This window comes from Talpa occidentalis, unplaced genomic scaffold, assembly GCF_014898055.3.
Source record: "Talpa occidentalis isolate TD23 unplaced genomic scaffold, MPIMG_talOcc4v2.1 talOcc4.17, whole genome shotgun sequence".
Lineage (NCBI taxonomy): Eukaryota > Metazoa > Chordata > Mammalia > Eulipotyphla > Talpidae > Talpa > Talpa occidentalis.
Genome location: NW_023601754.1, coordinates 14,357,372 through 14,384,080, shown reverse-complemented (window position 1 = coordinate 14,384,080; position 26,709 = coordinate 14,357,372). Strand labels below are relative to the sequence as shown.

The 26,709-nt window shown below is 39.9% G+C and overlaps 1 protein-coding gene across 2 annotated transcripts in view; it reads left to right on the top strand.

The window, feature by feature from the left end:
- ADAMTS18 (ADAM metallopeptidase with thrombospondin type 1 motif 18) overlaps window positions 1–26,709 on the top strand; it is a 140,797-nt gene that overhangs the window by 100,292 nt on the left and 13,796 nt on the right. For both annotated transcript variants that reach the window (XM_054697008.1, XM_037516191.2), the window contains 5 exons: window positions 4,231–4,361; window positions 5,239–5,362; window positions 7,570–7,814; window positions 23,152–23,293; window positions 24,531–24,657. In XM_054697008.1, coding sequence (XP_054552983.1) covers window positions 4,231–4,361; window positions 5,239–5,362; window positions 7,570–7,814; window positions 23,152–23,293; window positions 24,531–24,657 — 769 coding nt within the window. The remainder of the gene's footprint in view (window positions 1–4,230; window positions 4,362–5,238; window positions 5,363–7,569; window positions 7,815–23,151; window positions 23,294–24,530; window positions 24,658–26,709) is intronic.

Sequence of the window (26,709 nt, the reverse complement as noted above, 5' to 3'; positions counted from 1 at the left end):
CAAGATTTTCAGTGGTTACCTTTTATTCCCCAGGTCCATCTGGGTCCACTTTTTCTTACAGTTCTATAGATTTTATTTATTTTCCACACTTTTTCCCCCCACAAGACAACCTTTGTCTCCCAGATCTGTAAGCCAAAGGGGTCAAGTGTTTGGAAATGTACTTATGTTTCTAAACTTACCTTTGACATTTCAACAATGAAGTCTCCCAGGGATGGTCATTGAAATTGGTATGAATTGTCCAGACCTAAAATCTATGAAACCATATATGCTCTGTAGAGACACTCTACTCAGTCACTGACAGGTTAGGTTATTACAAGAATAGGAAGAAGGCCCATTGGCAGAGGGGGTACACACACACACACACACACACACACACACGTAAAAATGTCTTATACTAGTATTTATTATAACTTAAACTTATGGCTTGTATTTCAGTCTTTAACATGGTTTTATTTTAGTAAGTATCAAAACAGTTATACAAATTTAATGCAATTTCTATTACCTTTGCAAAATGAGCTGTTACTCTTCTAATTGTTTTCTCTTCACTGTTTCCATTCACATTCTGTCATCAGTGCTCCCTTGAAAAAGGATGTGAATTCCAACTGCACATGTGTAGAATGGGAAGAGACTTAAGTTGATGACATTTCATGGGAAATAAGACTGAGGGCTGTTCTTGTACAAAAACTGAAAATGAATCTATATTATCTATGATCACATGATTCTTATAATGTGATTAGAGAAACATTATAAGAAGTGGCGTGTCCAAATCAAAGGATTTGATAGTACAGCTTTGATTAGAACCAACCCAGCCTTGCAGGGGTATTGGTCTGGTTCTGGGCCAGAAGTACAGATTCTATCCTAAAAGCACAGATAAAGACATGAGTCTTCTGAAGTGTCTTTTAAGAGGCGACAGTGGGTGATCCATAGATGTTTGCTTTGAAAAGAGGGCCTCCCTGGTGGCGCAAGGGATTAAGACACAACCTATGAAGCTGTCCGCAGCCTCTGCAGCACGAGATCCCCGGCCAGCCAGGGAAATACCCACATGGTGTAGCAGAACTCTCTTGACTTACCCGCTGCTCCCCTCAGCAGTGTACTTCCGTCAATCTGCCTGTCTCTGGTGAATCTTCTCACCCCCCACATCTCTGGCCTGAACCCCAGCTCTTGTACGCATAAATAAATAAATCTTAAAAAAAAAAAAGAAACTAGTTGCCTTCAAAATTCAAAGAGCTGTTGAATAGAAGGGATTTAGATTCATTTGAAATTGCTCCAATCTACAGCTATACCATCCTGAATGTGCCCAGTCTCATCTGAAACTGCTCCAGAGGACAGAATTTATTCAAGGAGTATGACTTTTCTTGCCATATCCCCTATCAGAGAAACCTTCCTTGCCAGCTTACCCAAAGCCTTCTTCCTTCATGTCATTCTCTGAACCCTGTCTTCTTTCTTCTTTGTAGATCTTACCAATGTGTGAATTTATATTATATAATCACTTCTTTATTATCTCTCTCTCTGCAAGAATTTAGGTGCCACAGAGTTGAAGCCTTTGCCCATTTTGAACATGTTTGTATCTCTAACATCTAAGAACTCCACTCAGCACATTCGTATAACCAGTAGAATGAATGAATAAATAAATATTAACTGTCTTCCCTTTATGAGTCAAGGGCATTCTCTCCTCATAGTAAAATAAACTAAATCTGAAGTAATCCATGTCCTAAATCCCAGTCTACTCAGGAACTGAGTTATAATCCAGAAGGCCACTTTTCCAACAGTTTCCCCTGGCCAATTAGATAAAATAACTGTAATTGCTTTCCATCCCAACATTTGAATATTTCTTTTAGTAAATATGCCTGTTACCCTATGTTTCTTACCTATGATTCTTTCTCCAAGATGTTCTTACCCTTCCTCTTACTTCCTCTTTTATGTGTCTCTTCTTGACATTCCCTAACTTTCTTGCATTCTTTCATTCAAATACAGTGTTTAGGTAATTAATCTATTCTGTCACCCTTTAAAGAGGCTCTCTGTGAAATACATAAGGAGAAAGTTAAGAAAATACACTTTGTATGTATGTATTTTTTTTTTTTTTGGTTTCAGAGTTCTTTGACTAACTTGATTGCAGTTTTTATTAATAGGAAACAGACTATGTCCTTCAGTCACTCAAAAGATGTTTACTGAGCCCTTACTGTATAAAAGCCCTGCCAGATATGGGAGAGAGCACATTGAAATGACCAGAGTCCCCAGCCTTAAGACCTCATTCCAGGTGGAGAGAGACAGAAAAGTTAACCTTTCTTCTTCTCTTTTTGATACAATTAGAAAAACTAACCTTGATGTGAAGGTCTTGCAACATTGATACAGTTTGGGAAAAACAAGTGAATTTTGTTCATAAACGTGGGTAGTCTTTGTCCTGTAATAGTCAGCTTCTTTCTTCTGTTTCTTTTTTTTTTTTTAATGTAGCACATGATTCAATATTTTCTTCTCTCTTTTTTTTTTAAAGATTTTTTTAAATTTTTTAATTGTATGTATACAAGAACAGGCCAGAGGTGCGGGAAGGTGAGAGAATTCACCAGAGACAGAGACAGGAGCAGACCAGGCAGATGGACCAAAATACACTGCTGAGGGGAGCAGCGGGCAAAACAGGAGAGGTCTGCTGTGCCATGTGGGTATCTCCCTGGCTGGCCAGGAATCGAACCCGCACTGCAGAGGCTGCAGACAGCATCATAGCACTGCAGTCAACCTGCTGTGCCACCGGGGAGGCCCTTATTCTGTGTTTCTAATGAACTCTCATAAAGTTGCCCAGGAACCTTTGTTAGGATCAGAACTTTCTAGAACTTGTGAACTCCTGGGAATGATGAAAGAAAGAGAGGAGATACGTATTTATATCCATATATTTATAGATACAAGGAATGGGATATATATGCATATATATCTATAGAATCTTCCAGTTCTCTGATCTCATGCAAAAATTAGAGGGCATTAGGGCCTCTCTGGTGGCGCAGCAGTTGAGCGCCTGACTGCGAAACTGCACGCAGCCTCTGCAGCGCCGGTTCGATCCCCGGCCTCCGGTGAGGGTCCCACATGGCGCGCAGACCTCTCCTGCCACGCCTGCTGCTCCCCTCAGCAGTGTACTTTGGTCCTTCTGCCTGTTCTGCTCCCCACTCTGGCTCTGGTGAATTCTCTTACCCTCCCGCGCTTCTGACTGTACCCAGTGCTTGTATAAATAAATAAATAAATCTTTAAAAAAAAATTAGAGGGTATTAAATAAAGCTGCTATTAAAAATTCCTGGGTGAGAGAGAAACTTTAATATGTCCACATAACTGCATGTTTTATGCCTAATAATCTAAGTTCTTTCACTTTTAAGATTTGACTTCTTTTATTGAGCAGTTTCATGAGCTTTATGAAACACAACTATTTTGCAAAGTGTTTACACATTTGTTGTAAAACTGTTGTCAGGGATATCACACGGCATTGCCTATGTAAGGCCTCATGTGAGAATTCCTCGCCAAGAAGATCTTTGTCTGTTTTAGAAATTGGCAAAATCACTCCTTTCTGATAACAAGAGCTCTATAAGTACAATACTTTTTCCTTTGCCTGTGATACCAGAAACTTCTCAGGGACTCAGTGATCAATAATTGTTACAATTTTTAGCCTGTAGGTTTGGTCTATTTCCTTCTTCTTCATTTTCTCAATGATTGTTCTGCATATGTTTTATGAATGTTGGTCATCTGCCTTTGTTTCCAAAGGGCCTTAGTTACTTAAAGGAATCATATCCTAAATCCCAGTCAGCAAACTACATTCTGGGAGCCAAATTGGACGTGTTTTTTTCTTTTAAATAAAGATTTATTGAAACACATCCACACTTCATCATTTACATCTTGTCGATGAATGGCCCTAGGCTCTAGAAAGGCTAACAAGTCTACCGTCCAAGGAGAGTTGCTACACCCCCCACCAACCATGTGTATCATGCCTGTTGCTAGGACTTAAAAAAAAAAATTCTTTAAATAAATAAATAAATAAAAATACTGTGTATGAATATTAAGCAGTGGGATCTGGATTGCTCAAAGGGATTTCTTTTTAAAAGGCACATCCATTTGCTTTCATACATGTACACACACACATAAAGACATACAGAGCATTTTGTATTTTGATCAGCTGTCTCCATAGTTCTGTTGATAGTCCTGTTGTTTTTCTGATTCCCTCATGACCATGCCCTCTCTCAATTTCTTTGCTTCTAGAGGAAGATCGGTGTAAACTGTACTGCAAGGCTGAGAACTTTGAATTTTTTTTTGCAATGTCTGGCAAGGTGAAAGATGGAACTCCTTGCTCCCCAAACAAAAATGATGTTTGTATCGACGGGATTTGTGAAGTAAGAGAACATTCCCGCTTTGGGATGTGTGACCCAGCTTGTGTTTCTCATATCAAATGAGTGCAGTGGGGTGGGGGAGAGGACACCCCACCATCCCTGATAGGACATGATAGGATGTGAGCACTGACTCCAAACCCCCTCTTTCTTTTTGTACTACCTCATCCAGTTTTTCAGTTTCCCTTTCGATCTCCCACCATAGATCAAGAATGGCATTGATGGTCTATGCTACTTTACATTTTAGTTGTACAAAATAAATAATAATGGCTGAGTACATTGATGATAGGATTAGATCCTCACAGATAGGATTTGAAGCCAGACCATGTCTGATTTGTTTTCCTTTGTCTTTGATTTTAATTTGATTGTGAGCTTGTGGATCTTTAAAAGGTGTGTGTGTGTGTGTGTGTGTGTGTGTGTGTGTGTGTGTGTGTGTGATTCAGCAGTAGAACTGTCCTGAGTAAACTCATCCGATGTTAGTAGTCATGACAATTTTTTAGTTCAGTTATACAGATGGAGAATCTCAGCCTTAGACAAGCAGAGGCTGTCGTGAATGCTAGGAAACATAGCAAAAATGTTGTTTGGCTTGGTCCATTTTCTCCCATGTTTGTTTTTGCTGCTGCTATTTATGTTTATTGGGGTTACTTTGACCTACAACACTGTATGTTTTAGGTGTACAGGTTCAGATCTGACGTGCATCTAGTAATGATAGAGCAAGAATGTGGATTTCTACTCAGTCAGATTTGACATGCTGTTCACCTTGAAACTGTACTACCTTCCAAATATTCCAGAAATACAGAAAACTGTATTGCTAGGTGCTTTTTAGTCCATTGATTTCTCTGATCTTTGTCTCCCCCTCCCCCCCCCCTTTTTTTGGTCACAGCCAGTAGGATGTGATCATGAACTTGGCTCTAAGGCAGTTTCGGATGCCTGTGGTGTTTGCAAAGGTGATAATTCGACCTGCAAGTTTTATAAAGGCCTCTACCTCAACCAGCACAAAGCAAATGGTAAGAGATGCTGTTTCATTACTGTGTCTGCTGGAACACACCACTGCTGCCAAGCAGGGTTGAGTCTTGCTAGCATGGCACAGCCTTTTAATAGCTCACCTAACATGCAAGGGAGATGGCTCATCTCAGCTGTGCAAGAACCAGGGAAGATAGGTGGCTTTTCAGTGTGAGCAGTTTCATCAATATATTATATCTCAGAGATGTGATAAACAAATGCCTTTCTATTTGGAGTTTTTATTTATTTATTTTAGGAAAAGTTGTCTTTGGAAGATGAAGGTTATTGGTTTGGGGCAGTGTTTTCAGGGAGTTTGAAAGTATACTGCCTTCCAAATATTCCAGAAATACAGAAAACTGTATTGCTAGGTGCTTTTTAGTCCATTGATTTCTCTGATCTTTGTCTCCCCCTCCCCCCTTTGTATTTTTTTTGGTCACAGCCATTAGGATGTGACCATGAACTTGGCTCTAAGGCAGTTTCGGATGCCTGTTTGCACTTTTCTTTTTCTCCACTACCACCCCTTGTCACTTTCCCTACCCCTCTTCCACTTAACTTCAGAGCCCTCGGGATGCTTACTAATGTCCTTTGGTTTTGAATATGTTTTACACTATGAATGTCCAATATTCGTTTTTATTGTTCTGACTTGCTTTGATGCATAAAATTTTTCAAATTCTCTCATTCTGTTGAAAATGATTACATTTCATCCTTTCTCATGGGTATGTAATATTCCATGATGTGTATGTAGCACATCTTGTTGATCCAGCCATCTGTTGAAGGAGATTTAGACCACTTCCATGTACCAGCTATGGTAATTATGCTGGTGTGAATATTGTAGAACACATCGGATTTTTTGGTGATAATTTCTTATTCTGTAAATATATGCCCAAGAGTGTGATGGTCAGTTCATACAGTATTTCTGTTTTTAATTTTTTGAAGTGAATTCAAATTGTTTTCCATAATGGTTTCACCTCAAAGTGGGGTCATCTTTCTCTATATCCTTTCCAGCACTTGTTGGGTTCTTTTAATATGTGCTGTCTTCCTGTGTGAGGTGGTGTCTCATTATGATTTTAGCTTGCATCTCTCTTGTTACAATTAATATCTTTTCATGAGTCTTTTGGCCTTCTGGATATCCTCTTTAGTAATCTTTCTGTTCACATCTGCTGCCTGTTTGTTAATTGTGCTGATTGTATTTTTATTGCTAAGCTGAGTTTATATATATATATATATATATATATATATATATATATATATATATAAAAATCCCTTTTCAGTTAAGTATCATGTAAGTATTTTTTCCCATTCAGTAAGGGATCTATGCACTCACCTGACACACGTCTTCTTTCTCTGATGTTCCTACCCTGGTAATGGAACAATTGGTCATCTTCACTTCATAGAATAGAAGTGAATGTCACTTTATGACTGAAAAACCCTACACTATAAAAAAGGCCTCTCCATGTTTCTGGGCATTTCTAGTCATATCTCTCCAACACATAGTGAGAAAAACAGAAACGTTCTTTTCTTTTTTTGCTTTTATTTATTTTTTAATATATTTTCTACATCATTGTTCATTTTTAAACAATGTTTGCTTCCCCCCCGCCATAGAATTTCCTTCACCAATGCACCCGTGCACCATCACCACAGTCCCTTTTGCTCCTCCCTTCTTCCCTGTGATCCCTCTCTCTCTTCCTCCCCTGCAGGATGTCTCTAGTTCATAATTGTCTATTTGGTTTTGTTATATTGTTATTATTTTTCCCCCTGATGTCTTATTTGATTCTCCTACATTGCTGGTGGGAGTGCAAACTGGTCCAACCACTATGAAAAGCTGTGTGGAGGGTCCTCAGTCTACCTAAAATGGAGCTACCATATGATCCGGCAATTCCACTCCTAGGGATGTACCCAAAGGGCATAAAAACACTCATTCAAAAAAAATTCCCTGTACCCCTATGTTTATTGCGGCACTATTTATAATAGGTAAAACCTGGAAATCACCCAAATGCCCAGAATAGATGACTGGATCAAGAAGATGGGGTACATATATATATATATATATATATATACAATGGAATACTATTCAGTAATCAAAAAGATAAACTCATGCCATTTGCAGTAACATGCATGGAGCTAGAAGGAATTATGCTCAGTGAAGTAAGTCAGAAGGAAAAAGAGAAATATTGGATGGTTTCACTTATAGAAATGTTCTTTTTCCTTTTAGAATATTATCCAGTAGTCATTGTCCCAGCAGGGGCCCGAAGCATTGAAATCCAAGAATTACAGATTTCCTCCAGCTACCTCGCCGTTAGGAGCCTCAGTCAAAAGTATTATCTGACAGGGGGCTGGCGCATCGACTGGCCTGGGGAGTTCCCCTTTGCCGGGACCACATTCGAATACCAGCGCCCTTTCAACCGCCCAGAACGTCTCTACGCCCCAGGACCCACAAATGAGACACTGGTCTTTGAAGTAAGTCCCTTCTTTTGGCGACATCTGCTGAATTTATAGTGAAGACATCATTTTGAGCTAGCTTAAAGAACTTCCAGTCCTTCTATTTCAGATGTGTTTGTTGATAGGCTAAATTGCAAAGTGCAAAGGAGAAAAGAGAATTCCATTTTGGGAAACAGGGCAGGAGCACATGGATCTCCGGGAGAGTGCATTGATTTTCACAATTAGTTGTCAAACTTTCACCATTACACTTGACTTTCGGGAATGCTGAGGATGTCATAGGAATGTTGTTTAGATTGGTCCAATTTTTCTATGTCTGCTCTTTGTTTTTGTGTTGCTGTTGTTGTTTTATGTTTATTGAGATAGCTTTGATTGCCAACACTGTATGTTTTAGGGATACAAGTTCATGCCTCTGCAAATATTGACTAAAATGGGGTGGGTCATGCCCACCACCAAAGCACCAATAATCTTCCAGCATAGCCCAATAAGTGCCATACCTCCATTACTCCCAACCAACCCCCTCACCCCCACCCGCCCACCCTCAGTTACATTTCTAGGGTTTGTTTTGGCTTGGTTTTATCTGCTCCTTTGTCTTGTTTTTTATATTTCACATATGAATGAAAATATCCAGCATGTGTCTTTCTCTTTTTGACTTATTTTGCTTATCATCATCCCCTCCAATTCCATAAAAGTTCATCTGGTTTCTCTCTCTCTCTCTCTTTCTCTCTCTCTCTCTAGCTGAGTAGTACCACATAATCTTCATTATCCACTTAGCTGTCTTTGGACACTTCAGTTGTTTCCCTAAGTTGGCTATTATAAATAGTGCTGCAGTGAAGATAGGGGTGCATAGATCTGTTTGGATTAGTGTTTTTGTATTCTTGGAGAGGGGATGCTGGATCATATATGACTGCCCTTTGGATGGTCCATTGTAGCTCTTTACCATGAGGATCACCTGTACCAGGAGACAGAATGATATACTAGAAAAAAATACAAGGTTAAGGGCCAAAAAGGTCTTAACTCAAGGCAAACCACTTTTGTTTTGAAAGTTGTTTCCTTAGTTGTAAGAGAAAAAAAATAAGTAATGGTAATAACTACAATAGAAGCTGCCAACATATCTGCTAATGATTCTACGAGACCATTATCATATGTGCATTCTTTCTGGTCCTCACAATGTCTCTGGTTTGCTTTTCCCATTTTCTAAGTTGGAGCTGTTCATTCACTTACAGTAGCAAGTGCTTTGCTTCATGTTATATAAAAGTCAAACTGGTGGCCACTTACTGATCACTTTGGTAACCAGACACTCCTGTAAGTCACTTGGAACTCCAGTTTCTCACCTATAAAACTGAAATAGCAAACCTATCTCACCGACTTGCCAGAAAAATAAACAGTGAAGTGTGAAGATAACTTCAAAGATTTGCCTAACTCCCACAGCTAGGAAAAAAGCAGAACTGAATGAAACTCTAAATTTTTTCCATCTAGGAGTATGACATGTACATTCACCCAGTTACTGGCTCTGCTCAAGTAAAGGAAACAAACTTAATTCAATTGTTTATTATTATTATTATTATTATTATTTATTATTAGGCACAAACCTTAATCCTTTACTAAGGAAAATGACTCCACGATAGTTTTAAAAAATCAACCATATGTAACAGGATCTAAGTCAGATGTTGCACACACAGCATGGTTAAGAGTACATACTCCCAGCTAACTATGTAACTTGGACACCTTTCTTTGCCTCTGTGTCTCTGAATGTACAGGTTTGTGAATTGGGCAAACTGTGCCAACCATGAGGACTATTGGAAGGCTAATGTAAGATGACTTCAACACTCACAGAGTACTTGGCACAAAATGTTTGTAACCATTATCATTTGCCTTCTGGACATGTCACACACATATTAGAAAAGAAATCCATACGTCCACCATGGTTAACGAGCCACAGATTCAGATCAGCAAGTATTAGAATACAACAGCCCAGCATCTTAATGTCAGGTGATTTCTTATAAAAAAACATAGTTTTTGACATCTCTTAAGAAACAGAAATTCCTAGCCTCAGTTGATACTTGAGTTTGCTACTGTGGCCCTAGACTCACCCTGAGTTCACTTACCTTGTCCTGTAAACTTAAGATACCTGGCTGTGACACCTCTGTGTGATGGGAGGTCCCCCAAAGATCTCACCACACTTATTCACAGAAGACCTGTTACTGGAAATGTTCTTTTTACAACCCTCTCAGTTCTTTCCTTTCAGAGGATCAGAGTAGAAACCCCAGATGAAATTTGACTAAATTTAGGGTGGTTTAGAGCTTAGCCAGGAATCCAGTCCCTGAAATTACACAGTCCTTACCTAAGGCGTAAGAATTGGACTCTCTAGTTAAAATTTCTGGAGTTTTTTAATACTGCTTTTTTTTTTTTTTAATATAGAAATATTCTGATTCTCTCCTAGCCAGCATCTGAACAGCCAACATTTTTCCCTTTGTTTCCAAGAGGTATCAGTTGTAGAGCAACATGGTCTTGTGAATTTTGCCAAGAGATCTTTATCCCACCTGTAAGCCGATGTGCACCAGACCCAGTATTGTGCCTGAAATTGAACTGAGATCAGGAAGCAGGGCTCAGTGGCTCTCACGGTTTTTGCCGTGAGCAATCAGAACAAAGTGCCTTCATTCCTAATGAGAAATATGTTCCCTGCTACTTCACAACAGGCAACTGTTTCTGTTGTTGTTTCTCCAATTCCGTTCATAAACACAGAGCTGTTCCAGAAGATTTTCACAGATCTGTTTGTAATTTAAGGTTTGCCTTTAGACATATATTTTCTGCAGGAAAACCGGCATAGACAATAAGACCAGAAACAATGGGGACAGTGCAAAGCAGAATGTTGGAGTTCTTCCTTATTTTCATCTTTGGAACCCAAAATACCCACTGCTCCTCTCAGTACTGGCCAAATTAACCAGATGATTAACACATTGTCACATTTTAGCTGTGCTTTATTGAATTTAAGTCCTGTTCCCTATTTCATTCATCTGTGTGGTTTTTTTGTTTGTTTGTTTGTTTTTTAAAGATTTATTTATTTTTTTATATAAGCACCGGGTACAGTCAGAAGCGTGGGAGGGTGAGAGAATTCACCAGAGCAGGGAACAGAGCAGGCAGACTGATGAAATGCACTGCTGAGGGGAGCAGCAGACGCGGCAGGAGAGATCTGTCACAACATGTGGGACCCTCGCTGGCGGCCCGGGCATAAAACCGGCACCACAGAGGCTGCGGGCAGCTTCATAGCCCAGCGCTCAACCGCTGCACCACCAGGGGAGGCCCCTCATTTGTGTTTTTAATGCCGACTGAAAGTAAATCTTTGGGCAGTTCTAAAATTGTTCCTGGTGTTCAGAAGCTATTTTTGAGAAATGGAAGGATGGCCTAACTGGGTGATTCTCCAAAACTGGTCAGGTTTAGTAATCTCTCTCCTTGAAATACAGGCAACTGCTTGGGAAAATAATGATAAAATGTAAGGGAAAATATTGGATAGATTAAAATAAAATTTTAAAAACACTAAATCTTCCCCAGGTTCAATTAAATATGTATAATATTTCTTTTAAATAATATTTAGAAGTATATAAATAGAACAAGAAGTCTAATAATATCTATATTAATACAAAATTATACTTTCACCACTGTGGAATAAGGTCGCATTTGCTCAGCTATTGTTTCACAAAATCTTACTTTATTATGCTCATGCCGCTTATAGACTCAATGAAAGTTTAAATTAATGTCCCAGGAATGTGTCCCGTCTGGAGGGAAATTCGTGTGATTAATTGGATGTGCCTTGCTTGTATTTTTAAAGGAGTTATGGTTTCATTCAAAACTTGCACATAGGTTAGGAGCTAAAAAAAAAATGAAAGATCAAATCCAGTTACCTAGTATTTTGTCTATTTTATCTTTAAAAGAATTTGGATTCATGACCTTAATATTTAAAGTATAGTCAGTTGCTCTCAGAAGAACACTTTCATCCTAGGGTCACACCTCTCCCAAACAATAGAACGCAGTCATTTTAAAACTTAAAATCACAATGAGCAATAAATTACAATTGCCAAAACTAGATTATATATCAGTAGCCAAGTAATCCGTGGCCATTTTCTTTATAAAGGATGTTAAATAAAGTTCATATGCCTTTCCATACAACTATGAATTGAACCAAAGTGAATACTTTGTGAGCCAAAAATATGTTCAATCCAATATAAAAATGTTGAATGTGTTTTACAATCCTGTGGGATGCTGAAATCAAAGTGTGGGAACCTACCAAAATGAAAAATGTTGTTCCATCCACAAAAAGTATAAGCGGCTAAAAAAAAGCACTTCCTGCCTTGGACACTTAAAATATTGCATATCCACCACATTCTCATTATAGTGTAAAATTCAGCAGAAGGGCCTATTTGCCAAAAACACTTGAAGATGGCATTTTGAGGGTAATGTCCCTCTTTTTAATCTCATTTGTGCCTGTATCTTAACTCATTCCCATCCTTGGGCCACCTGGGTAGGTTATTGATTTAAGTAATTACCTTCAAAACGGTTTCCCTCAGCTCACTTTCCCTTCCATGTCTGCTAATAGAATCAACCTCCCTTGCGTGTCTAGTCAATGCCCAGCCCTATGCTGGACATTGGAGAGACGCCAATGATTGCATAGTCTTGGTCTTTAGAGAAAGGGAACAGTGGACTTTGGTAAGTGGATCCTGGTTTTTTTTTGGAAGCAACATGGGTTAGAACAAGCATACAGGTGGCATTTTTATAAATAGTTGACAATATTGGGGGTCTCTGCTGTGCTATGTCCCTTTGGATGAGTCACTTGAGCCAGCTGGTTCCCAGGTTTGCATTTGAGGTATGATTTCTGCAGACTAACCTCACATCTTCCACTGTAGCCTCTAACACTGTCCCGAGGCACTTTTATAGCCCCTGAAACACTATGTAAGCAGTAAGATGACTTATCCATCTTTGTAGCTACCAGAACTAGCAGAGTATCTGCAATGCCATAGACGCTCAAAAATTGTATTCAACGAATGACATCCAGCAATAAAATTCATTCCGTCATTCATTCCAGAAGTAAACTCTTCTTTCCAGATGGGACAGTCATATACACAGAGGCGCTAAATAAAACAAAGAAAGGAGAACATCTCTGATCAAGGTGAAGAGTGGCAGCCCCAGAGGCCAGGGTCTCCTTTCCTGCTTCAGCCCCCCTGGCCCAAACCACAGTGGTGACTGAAGCTATCCACATGGCCCCTGCCTACTGCAGAACACATTTTTTTAAAAGATGTATATATTTATGCATACAAGAACTGGGGTACAGGCCAGAGGTGTTGGGGGGGCAGTAAGAGGATTCACCAGAGACAGAGTGGGGAGCAGAACAGGCAGACTGACTGAAACTCAATGCTGAGGGGAGCAGCAGGAGAGACAGGAGAGTTCTGCTGTGCCATGTGGGTCACCTCCCTGGGATCGAACTCATGCTTCAGTGGCTGCCCTTAGCTTCATAGTGCTGAGACTTAACCTCTTATGCCACCAGGGAGCCCCCTACTGCAGAACACTTTTTAAAAACCACCGGATTTCATCATCTCTCTGGACTGATCTTCTAATGTTCAATGTTAAAGGAAATAGCATTTAAAGAACTGAAATTTGACCTTCTATATTGCATTTGAGGGATCAATAGATTTCTTAAAAAATTTGCCTCTTGAGGGCCTCCCTGGTAGTGCAGCAGTTGAGCGCTGGGCTGTGAAGCTGCCCACAGCCTCTGCAGAGCCGGTTTGATCCCCGGCCACCAGCGAGGGTCCCACATGGCGCGCAGACCTCTCCTGCCGCCCGCTGCTCCCCTCAGCAGTGTACTTCAGTCCTTCTGCCTGTTCTGCTCCCCGCTCTGGCTCTGGTGAATTCTGTCACCCTCCTGTGCTTCTGACTGTACCCAGTGCTTGTATAAATAAAATAAAATAAATCTTAAAAAAAATTGCCTCTTGCAAAGTGAATAATTTGCCCACAACTCATCACAGAAGTCCACAGGGGCTTCCCTCCATCCAGGAGTGCAGCCACTTGTCCTCTGAGGGAGGGGCAATCCAGATCTTTTCACTTTTTTGTGGTTGTTTCATCATGCAAGGTGGGGTGATACAACCCTGGAATACTGGGCCGCTGTCAGTCACCCCCTAGAAATCATTGTGTTCAAATAACAGTATCTTCTGCTTTGGGTTATTTTTCTGTCAAAACTCTATAGAATGTCTTCATAGGAAAGCTCAGTTTCAACTAAATGGAAAACAGATCTTCTCTTTTATCACTGAGTCACACGCCTGTCTGATTTTAAGATACGGTCTCTATTACAACCTTTTATTCTCCTGGGAAACTTGATGCCTCTTGTATCTGCATTTGCAACATGTGTCAACATCAGCAGTGCTGGTCCCACTGAATCCCTCTGTGGCCAAGGGACATCCCAAAGGGTGATCAAAGGGTTTCTAGGATTGAATTTTCTAGGCATTATTTAAGTTCACCAATCAAGTTTTTATTCTGAAGTACATTGGTGTATGTACACATTGTTGACTTGGAGAAAAGGGGCAAATTTTCATCACTCCCGTGACATTTCTGCATTTCCCAGGGGAAAACCTCTCCCACATACACATATCCCAGCACAGAAAGAAATCAACACTGATTTGGCAATTGTACTTGCCAAAGTACAAAGTACTTTCTGCCATGGCTGCAAATACAGTTATTATAAAGCTCCATGATTCCATCATATGTTTTTTATTCAACATACTGCCCACAACCTAAGACTAAAGACTTTCTTGCCGAACTATTGCTCTGATTAGTCATCTGAAAGATTTCAAAGTTGGCTTGTCTTTCCAGAGTCTTTAGGATATTATGTATAGACATAGCACTATATTTTATTGCATTGGGATTAGAAGCACAAGAAAAAGTAAATCTATGTTAACTCTAAACCCACATAGCAAATTGTGCATGTTGTATGTGGGGGATTGTCATATAAGGCATTAAATTTTGACGTGGAAGAAATGTAAAAACTGAAGTTGACACTTGATGGCTCCCTAGTAGCTCATGTGATTCCACAGGGTTCAGTGCTTTGCAGTGTGAAGGTCAGAGATGACATCCACACGTCTTTGTTGAGATATAATCATTTAATCTGAGTAGACATTGACAGGCTGGGCTTTTGAAGATATGGGTGAAAACGTAAATGTTTTTCAATATTGAGATTGAGATATAGGTATTTTAAGGTCACTGATGTTCTTTTGTTAACCACCGTGCAAAAGGCCTACTGAATATATAAATAGAGGAGACATTGGCAATAAGAATTAAAAACACAAAAGTTCTTTTTTTAAAGATTAGCCAAGGAGTCCACTTAGATGACACATTTTTAGAAGTGACTGAAGAATAGTTTTTCTGGGGCCTCCCTGGTGGTGCAAGGGGTTAAGATGCAACCTGTGAAGCTGTCCACAGCCACTGCAGCATAAGTTCAATGTCCGGCCAAGGAGATACCCACATGGTGCAGCAGACCTCTCCTGACTCGCCCACTGCTCCCCTCAGCAGTGGATTTCAGCAGATCTGCCTGCTCTGCTCCCCACTCTGTCTCTGGTGAATCCTCTCACCCCCCGACCACACGCACCTCTGGCCTGTACCCCAGCTCTTGTATGCATTAATTAATTAATTAATTAAAATAATCTTTTCTGCTAGTGTTCTCTCTCCCCCTTCCCCTCTCTCCATCTCTCTTTACCCCTTCTCTCCTTCTTGCCACCTCTCATTCTCTCCTTCCTCTTCCTCCCTCTCCCATCGCCCCCCCACACACACACACTCATAACAAAGAATGAGTCATATTCTCTGTCTTGTAGTCTGAGGGTAGGTGAGGAAATTCTTCCTGAGTGTTTCATTATAAAGTACCCTCACCTCTGTCTGATAAAGAGCGGCTCAGGATGCCATGATATACACAGCCCCTCTCCTAAGACTGAAATATGATCTCCTGTGTTTTTACAGCATTCCTTCTGTGAAAAGGCTGCAAAATAAAAGCTCTCCTTTATGTAAAGGATGTTTCCCTTCTTTAGTAAGCGGCCCAAGGGGTGTTGAACTCTTTGAAAGCCCGTGCCTGCTTAATTGTACACCAAGGGAGAATCCTGAAGCTGAAAAGGACAGCAACCTTTGTGATGACAGTAAGTGAGAAATAGGTTAACCACAGGCCAGCTTCAAGGCAGAAAAAGACATCTAAAGAAAATGACTGTAATAAACAGCTTCCTCTGCTCTTTGGCCAAAGAGATGATGGGGTGGCAGGCACCAGGTGGCCCGGGACATTGATCATCGAGATGACAGAGTGTGAGCATCCCTGACATCTAGATCCCTCCTTGTCACCCTGCTGTCTGAATTCGCCCCAAGGGGAAGGGGCTAAATTGAGTAAAGACGTGCTTCCCTCACAACCAGTGTCAGGGAGAGGAGCCCAGCCAAGGAGCACGGACACAAAACACAGAAGAGGCAAAGAAATAATGGAGCATTAATTTAGAACAGAGGATATAAAACTCAGACCCTCGAGGATGATTCGGAGGGGCTTCGCGATGCCACATCATTTATCTTGGGATCATCATTGGAGATTTGAAGTAGGGGCCACCAGTTCACTCATGGCAAATAGTTCTGTGACGGGTTGGTGGTGCTATTCATTTCCTTCGCTGAACTCTGAGGAATGTGGATGAGTTGAATTAGAGCTGTGGTCAAGGTTCAGATGTCAGGCCACACCTTTGAAGCTGCCTCCCAGAGCCCTGGTCAGGCCTTTGTGTGGCTGTCGCATGTCAAATTCAACTCAGTCTCATATAATAGCAAGGTCACGTGCTACAGGCTTTGAAGCCGAGGAGGCAAAGACAACAGACTGGATTTTTAGCATATAAAACATCACAGGAACTTAGGAGAGCTTGAATCCACCCCACAGCACTTGCCTTGTGATTTAGTCACCCTGCGATGTGTGGTGTGATCCACCACTTACCAGGAAGGGTCCTTCTGGAAAGCAGATTGTATTTCAGTTGTTTACACCATGGCCAAATAAAATGTCTAAATAAACACTGGAGAAAATGGATGGAGGGATTAAAAGTGATTTCTGCTTCAACCAGACATTAGCATGTTCAAAAAATACACCCAGTACCTCAGTGTAAATGTGAGAGAAAGCTGTACAATCCCAATGATAGAATCTTTTCAAATTCTTTTTGAAATTTGCAACTAGGATTTTATTTTATTTATTATTTTGAAAGATTTATTTATTTATTTATTTATTTATACAAGCACTGGGTACAGTCAGAAGCACAGGAGGGCGAGAGAATTCACCAGAGCCAGAGCGGGGAGCAGAACAGGCAGAAGGACCGAAGTACACTGCTGAGGGGAGCAGCGGGCGGCAGGAGAGGTCTGCGCACCATGTGGGACTCTCGCCCAGCGGCCGGGGATCGAACCGGCGCTGCAGAGGCTGCAGGCAGCTTTACAACCCAGCACTCAACCGCTGCACCACCGGGGAGGCCCCGCAACTAGGATTTTAAATTAAAATCCTAGCCATGGACTCAGAGCTTGAGAGACTGTCACTGGAGTTACGATGTCAAGTTACAGAGTCAGACAATCTCAGAAAGGTGTATTCCATTGTGTATAGCACTTTCTCCATACCTGGTGAGCTGATGTTGATCAACAGAACCAGAATATCAGTAGCCCTTATAATATTGTCATTGTTAAGTGAGAAAGCACATGGATATTGCCCTGCAGGGCCTATAGAAAGCACAATGAGTACTGTGCTTCTTATTTGTAAACCCTCTGATGTGCTATTGAGCAGAAGAAACTAGCATCTAGCCTGCTTTAAGTAAAAAGCCAGTCTTAAAACCCATCGATATCTCATGGAAACAGCCCAAATGCCCAAAAACAGATGACTGGATCAAGAAGATGTGGTATATATATATATATATATATATATATATATATATATATACACAATGGAATACTATACATCAATCAAAAAGATAAACTCATGCCATTTGCAGCAACATGGATGGAGCTGGAGGGGATTATGCTCAGTGAAATAAGCCAGAAGGAAAAAAATATATATCAGCTGGTTTCATTTATAGGAGGAATATAGGGGAACCAAACAAGGGATCAGGAAAAAAAAAAAACTATTAGACAAGCTATAAATCGCAGACCTTCTGTAGGGGAGGGTGAGAGAGAGGGATCAAAACTGGGGAAGAGCATAAGGGACTGTGGTGACAGTTCACAGGTGACTTGCTAGTGGGAATTTTATGAGGATTACACCTGAGAAGAGAAATCAAACATTATATTTATATATATATATATATCTTAAAAAGAGAGAAAAAAATCCATATTTCTTTGGTTTCATGAGAGAATTATAACAACTTCTTGAAAAGAAAAAAAATAAAGACCTTCAATTGTGAAGCAAAGACTGTGCTGGTGAAAGGCATTTATCTCTTTAATGTTAAAAATCAAAAGTGGGGGCAGAAAAGAGCCAGTTTACCCAAGATGACTCAGTGTCCCCGAGCAGGAACTGCCTCCCTCCCCTTCAGCGCACAGTTGGTAGAGTCCAGCCCCTGGCTGTGGTTTTCCAACTTAAGAAGCTGTAAATTTTATAACTCTGCGCCCTGCGGTCAGAGCTGCTGAGTGTTATTTCTGAAGTCAGGTGGCTCGTGTGTGAAAGGTAGACATTAAACTACTGAGGACCTGCAAGCATTTAAGGAGGTTGCTTGCCAGCTGTAAATTAGAGACCCAGTGCCAGTTGGCTGGAAAATTCTCTGGACTGTGTCCAGTTAAGTAGACGGAATCACTGGCGGTCTCTCCAAATTTGTGCATTTAACAGCTCGGCTCTACGGCCTGACATGCAACGTGGGCGGGTTCAGAAACCCTGTGACCGTGACGTGTGCCGGACCGGCCAATGTGGCACTCTCCTGACCTGGAGGGCATTCGTGTTCTCTGCTAATGCCGAGAAAAGCTGCTGGCTGCTCGGTGACAAGGTTCCTGGAAATGTTTCAAAACAGATGTGAGTGATGGGAATGATCCTTTTCAAATGATGTGTGGCTAGGGCATTCGCAGAGACACTTAGGATCTTAGCTGTCACACAGGGTCCCAAGGTCCTTCTGCCTCCTGGCTTGGGGGCAGAGGGTACATTCTCAGGTGAGGTACTTAGTACAAACCAGTCCCCAGAATTATGGGCTGTTGGTGCCATCTAGGAAGAGCTGGTGAAGTCAGTATGAAGCTACTTGGTCATATATCAATGGAATTTGGAAAATATTAAGTTGTATCAACGTGGGTGAGAAAACCTTAACCTTAGGATGGGCCAGGCTGACTTCCTGGATGTGGAACCTGCAGTCACCCAGGACCAAATGCTCAGAATATCCTGAGTTTGGTTTAATGCTCAGTAGTCACAACCTTGAAATTCTTAACTTTTTAAAATAAGGGATCTTGCTTTTTCATTTTGCATTGGACCACACAAATTCTATAGGCATTCTTTTTTTTTTTTTTTTGTTAAGTCCATTCCTTTTGACAACAGGGGTAAGGAAGGGGCCACCAGAGATTCTAACCAGGTGGACAGCCTGTTTCCAAAAGACCATTTGCATGCATCACACAGTAAGAGATAAGACCCCTATCCTTGGCTTCTTTTCTCCTCAACACAGAATAAAGAGCAGCCAATACCTTAATTATCAGTTAAAAGCAAATTGGCAAATGCTCATCTTTTATATATTTGATCTTTGTGTCTATTTGTTGAAATAATTGCTATCTTTAAGAGGATTTTGTGAGTTAATGTTGAATCCTGAAGTTAGCTTTCTGCTAGTCTGTGCAAATATTGTCTTTCAGCCTACGTGATTACATGCACAACACTGCATGCGAATTTACAGCTCCCCAGATCTTACAGTCGTGTCTTGCATCACTAGATTTTTTAAGGCCCAGTGTCTCATTCGCTGATGCATTCACTGAATGCATTCATATGTTCAGCAAACAAAATGTAAACAATATTTCCTATAGTTACAAGACTGTACTGGTACTACAACAATAACCAACTACTGTGTAGTTATGAGGTCACGATTTAAAGTTTGCATAATCCTGTGGATACTTAGACTAAATTGTGAGTTTTCTCTCTTCTTGCTTTGGCTGGATAAGTGAACTTCTTGGTACCTTGATAATACAAAATGCATTAGTAGCCTTCTTGTTAGTAAATATTCTGTTTGCTGCTGTTATTACTTTCAGCTGAAGAATTTAACTTTTCAGAGGACCTTGACATATTTCTGTTTATGAGGAATAGGAGGTGGGAAACTCAAATATGAAAGTTTGGACCTCAGGAGCATAGACATTCCCAAAGGAAACTTAGATTCTGTTTTGTTGCTGAAACCATCCACCAAGCGACTCTTTTAATTAAGTGGCAGCCACAAAGCTTCTTATCGTCTTGACATTCTACTCCCCTGGTTTCACAGCAGCATTTGCTTTCCCTTTGCAGGACAGGGTCTGTGGTACTTTTAATCTCTTAAGTTTCTATCAATGCATTATTTTTTTAATTTATTTTCTTATAATATTGCTTATTTTTGTACAATATTTGATTTCTCCGTTCCTGTGTCGTCCCCATAAATCTCCCACCACCACATTACCCGTGAACTGTCATCATAGTCCCTTGTGCTCTTTCCTTCCCTATTTTGATCCCTCTCCCTCCACTGCTGTATGCCTCAGATCTATAGTTTTTGCCTGCAAGTTGCTAGTGTTGTCTCTTTTTTTGACCATTTGATCGGTTTCCCTATAAGTGAAACCATCCAATATTTTTCTTTTTCCTTCTGGCTTATTTCGCTGAGCATAATCCCTTCCAGCTCCATCCATGTTGCTGCAAATGGCATGAGTTTATCTTTTTGATTACTGTATAGTATTTCAGTGTGTATACACACGTGTGTGTGTGCGTTTATGTTTTTGTATATGTGTGTATATGTATATATGCAATGGCATCTTCTTTTGGTCATCTGTTTTGGGGCGTTTAGGTTGTTTCCATATCTTAGCTATGGTAAATAGTGCTGCAGTGAACATAGGTGTGCAATTTTTCTTTCGAATTAACGTTTTTGTGTCCTTTGGGTAGATTCCTAGGAGTGGAATCCACTCCTGGATCATATGGTATTTTCATTTTTAGTAATTTAAGGACCCCCCCACAACTTTCCAAAGTGGTTGGACCAATTTGCATTCCCACCACCAGCAACACTGCATTATTTTTATGTGTGGCCCTTTCCTATCTTCACCACCAGAGAATATGGCTTTTCCTCATCCCTCCAGGGCCATGAGGATGGAAATAGAGAAGGTAGTAACTCAGTCAGGCCAAAGACCAGCAACAGCAATTAACAGAGTGAAACAAAGTCAGATTAGAAATATGTAGAAAATCAAGATATACACCATCTCCTGTTCAGTTAGATGTGGGTATTGGAAAACAAGGATCAGGATGCCGCCAACTTTTTTTCTGGTCTGAACAATTGAAAGGCTCAGGTTGCCATTTTATGAGGTTGGGAGGAAAAGACTTTGAGAGGGGAAGGAGGAAAATCATGAGTCTGCTGTTGGACATGAATACACCTGTTTGACATTCAAGCAGAGATGCCCAGTGGCTGTTGAATATGTCAGCAACACAAGATTATAGTACATTCTCTTCATTGCAACAAGTTCTATCACAGAGCACTGGTATAGCATGAATTTGGAAGTGGTCACGTGAAAATATTAAGAGAAATACTGCGAAATCTCAAAGAAAGCATGCTATATATTCAAAATGTATGATGTATATATTTGAGTATGTGAAGTGTATGACTGAGCTGCAAAATAAGAAAAGCAAGACTAGAAAGACTCTCAGAACTGAAGTACCCATAGGATTTTCAGAATGTTTTCATTGGTAACTAGTGAAAATTTAGCATTTGTCCCTTTTAGTGGTACTATCTGCTTTGCTTGGGATGTGGGTGAAGGGAACAAAGACCCATCTATTCACATTTTTGTTGTTTCTGGGAATTGCCAAGACTTTGTTTGTACAACAAAGTGATGTTCACGGCCTGGAATCTCTATTTTAAGCCATAATATTTTTGGAGACTTTTAAGCTAATAGCAAAGTGGAAATCATTTTGAGCATCCTAAGGAATGGTCTGGAATAACGGAGGTCCTTGAACAACTGCCACCCACCCAACTTTAATTGAAGTGGGATCCCACCAGGCAGAGATAGAGCCAGGGGTTCTTATTTTTAACTGGAAATCTATTTTGCTTTTTGGCGATGAAGGCCCAGTTCTGGTGGTAAAGAATTTTCCACAAGACTCACGGGGTGGGAGAGAACTAACTATTTATATGCATGCTTTGAGCTTGAAAGAAAAAAAAAAAAGAGAGAAAATGGAAAGAAGAGAGGCAAATAATGTTTCCCACACCAAAAACATGTGGTTGGAGGTCTTATGTTCTATTTCAAGCTCTTTCACAAGTCACCTGTGTGATCTTGCATAAGTTTGTTAGTCTTGGTTTTCTGCAGTGAAAAAAATAGACTGATAGATTATAGAGTTGTTAAGAGAAATGTTTGGAGAAAATTCACAGAAAAAAAAAGCCCCATGGAGCCCTGGGAAGTGCTAGTAAGTGATTCATCTTATTTTAGTAGTCAAAGCTTATAGGATCAGTTTATCCTACATCCTTGCCCTTTTGAGGTTAAATCCATCCATTCCAGCATCTATCTCACCAATCCCTACTTCCTATCATACTTCTTTTGTCTTATCTACTCATTCCCAGAACACAGTTAACTATCATTTTGTCTTTGAGTAAATTCCCTTTGGAAATCCCATTGGAAACCTGTGTGGATTCTAACTCTGATGATGGGTAAATCTAAATGAGGTGTCCTGAGGTATTCACTTCCCTTGCACCCAACTTCTGCCAACACCAGGAGAAGGATTATAAACTGTGGTCCAGGACAAAGCACAGAAATGTATATAAGTAGACTCGGTCATTATCTGTGGAGCACTGTCTGTTGGTGCTATGTTGGACTTTGATGTTTAGTGTGAAGATTGAGATCTCATAAAATAACCTTTGTTCCTTCAGTGTAATGTAATATATTTTTTTTTTGCGTTATTAATTGGGTATACCTTGATTTGAGGAATGTGGCCTATGGGAAATGTCATGTGACCTATTTAACAGCTCTCTAGTTCACAGTTTTGATGATATGGAGGTACACATTTTAAAATGTCACTTTAAATCAACCTAAGCCATACTTGGGAACAAGATGTGAGCCAACTTTCAGGTCGAAATGTCGTATAAATGTCTTTAAAATGTTCAGTGAGATTTCTAGAATTCCAGGGTCTGACCTGTATCTTGATCTCTGATTTGTATCTGACACTGTCCAGATTCTGATGCAAGGCAAAAACCCGGGGATAGCTTGGAAGTACTCACTTCCCAAGGTCACTAATGGAACCCAGCTTGCCTCAAAAAGACACAGCCACGCCTGGCGCGTAGTACAGTCGGATTGCTCCGTCTCCTGCGGTGGAGGTAGTTGATTTTCTCATTCCATCTTCCCCATGTCAGCTTAAAGAAGGATTCTTCACACCAGGCCTCTTCAAATTGTATGGTTTATTAAATAAGCAACAAAAGAACTGTTTTTTTGTGGAACCCATCAGTGTGGAAAGTAATTATTATTGTACTATTTGAGGATTTACCTTGGAAAAAGTAACCAATTCTTACAAAATTCAAGTCAACCAAAACCGGCTCGAAATGAACATATCTGAAACTTAGAGGGGAAAATATAAAACATTTATATTTATTTGTAAATATAAGGCTATGTACTGGTGTACATACCTATGTACATATTTTTTTTTTCCACTTGCTGTTTACGTTCCTGACTTTTCTATGGCCATAAAACTACCAGTGGGATTTGCAGAAGGTAGGGTGAAGATGAGGGAGGATACAAAAATCAAAAACTATTGAAAAGGTAGATGTGTCATTCCAATACTTCAGGGGTCTTAGGTCAGCAAAGTCTCCTTCAGTATGAAAAATAATGAAGTCTAAGAAATAATCCTTACAACCAAGGAAAAGTGATCGCCATCCTCTTAGCCAGTAGAAGGCAAACACTTCAAAGAGAAGCAACATACCTCTTTGGGGAACTGATATTATTTACACACTCAAAAATGTATGCCTCTGATAGATCCCAAATAAACACTAGAGTATATCAGTGAGATACCACTATAACAAACCAAAAACACAAATTCTATATATATATAGAAAAAATTCTATGACTATATATTCTGTGACACTATATTCTGTGACTATATATTCTGTGAGTTCAACTTCATGTTTATATAGCACATGCTCATGGAAGTAGAAGACGTTTCATGGAAAAGCAGAATCTTAGAGTTTTACATATGATGATATTTTATTAGAGAATTTTTTAAGATGTTTACAATGTGAGTTACAGCTTGTGGAATGTTTTCCTTTACAACCGTCCTACTTCAAATGGTTGTATTATCATTTTATGTTTATAGGATCCCAAGCAGTCTTGAAAACTAAGAAGCTACACAGTATCATTATTAAAACGTGAAAACTTTTATCTTGGGGAAGGGGGAATTGGATTCAAATTATTTACAGATTTTCACAAAAGGAGATGTTTTCACAAAATTTTTGGATTCCAGCTCTTAACTATCAGAACTCTGGTAAATCAAAAGCTGAACTTGGAAACTAACATGAAATAATAATCTGTAGTGTTCACTAGTAACTTTTGATGTCTTACCAGGATATATAAGTGTAAAGGCCGTTTGCTTACGAGAGCTCACTACTCAAGTCAATGCCTCATTCTGCAATGCAAGACCCAAGCCAGCAACGGAACCCAAAATTTGCAACGCTTTCTCCTGCCCCGCCTAGTAAGTCGTGGGGGGCAGGGTCTTTCCGGTTATGTCTGCACTGGTGTCCTTTAATATAGATATGCAATTACTAAAATCCCACTGCCCATGCTTCTGATTGAAAGGGATTCAAAGATAAATAAAATAACGCCCCAAAACACTCACCAAATATACACAACGAAACAAAGTAATGGAAGGAACAATAATATAGTTGAGGTTAACACATATAACTTAAAAAACTCAAATTATTTTAGACACTCATCTGACCCTGCTATGCACATTTAACTTCGTGATAAAAAATGCTTAACAGTGTCTTTATTTTTTTTGAACCTTTGCATGTAGCAATCCCTGTACTCTAAACTAAAACATATTTCAATAACACCAAATCCTATATTAGTTAAATTTACGTGTGCTTGTCTATAGTTGTCTAAGAATCTAAAAATCTTGCTATGCAGACCGTGAAACCCAAATGCAAATTACACAGTAGCAAGACACAACTTTTTTTTAAAAAGCGGTTGAGGCCAAGTGGTAACCCCACTTCTGATGATGGTTCACTATGGAGAGCTCAGTGGGTTTGTTTGGGATTGATTTTAGCCACACTATTGTTTGAACACTAATTGTAAGTAATCTTCCCAGCTGAATGGGGGCCTCTTGTGTGATTTATCTATTGCCAAATGTATTTATATAGAACTAGAAGAGTTTTTTCTAAATCAGTGTTGTGTTCACTAATGTTTCAGTTCATCTTAATAAGTAGTGTTTGCTTTGTGGTGATGCAATTATATTGCACAATCTTTTTATATACTGCATACATTTTTTTCCTTATAAGCAGTGTGTTTGTCATAATTGTTTGGGGTTCAGCTATCTACCCATCCCACATGTCTGACTCTCATCCTAGTTTTTCTCTTTGTATATGAAACCAGCTGTATTCTGAATACAAAAATAAGAAAGACATTTGGGGGTTTGCCTAGATTTCCCTCTTCTGCTAAGAGATACCTGGCTCTAAGAAATACCCAGCGACCCTAAGACATGATGACCGGGCATTGTTATTTATCCTGTGGAGCAAGTTGCTCCTTTAGCTGGGCTGTGAGTTTATATAAGTTTAAGTATGTGTAGGGGCTGGCAGTAGGTTTGAATAGCAAGCTGATGCCAAGTCTCCTGCCCTTCATTGGTTATCTCTGCCAGGCAAAGAAAAGGACCCTATTTATAGATTCCACGGAAAGGGAGAGAACCTAGAGCATGCCCAACTTCTAGAACCTCCCCAGTGACTACATGTAGAAATGATGTTCTGTGCAATAACAATTTTATGAGCTGATTACAAACAGAATAAGCCCTCCCAATGACTCCGCGAGGTTGGAGAGGTGAATGGGTAGAATCATGTGTTCCCTTTCTCTTCTCAGCATTTTCTGTTGGAACAATGAGATAGTTCAGGGAACATTATATCCCTAGGGATATACTAAAGGAAGACCTCAGACTCTAAGACTATTAGAGTGAGGAAAAAGGAGTTCATCTGTGCTAACACCATTATGGCCCATGGAACAAGCATGTCATAGTGCTTACTATATGCCAGACCTGAGCTAGGAGCTGGGATGTGTAATTCCTGTCATTGATTGTTACAACAAAATGTAGAAAATGAGAAAAGATTGGTCATTAAAATTTAATGAGATCTAAGCTATAAAAAATGTTAGGTACAATTAGTTTTTTTTTTTTCTGATCCCTTATTTGGATCCTCTACATTCCTGCTATAAGTGAGACCATCCAGTATTTTTCTTTTTCATTTTTGGCTTATTTCACTGAGCATGATCCCTTCCAGCTCCATCTATGTTGCTGGAAATGGCCTGAGTTAATCTTTTTTAGTTGCTGAGTAATATTCTATTGTGTATATATACCACATCTTCTTGATCCAGTCAATTATAATAAAGTAAAAATCAAAATCAACAGGCAACTATAAACCAGAGATTCTGCAGTGGGGGAGAAAGGAGTAGCATCAAAACAAGGGTGGGAAGAGCACAAGGGACCATGGTCATAGTTCACAGGTGAATGGGTGGTGGGAATTTCACAGGAACTATAACCAAG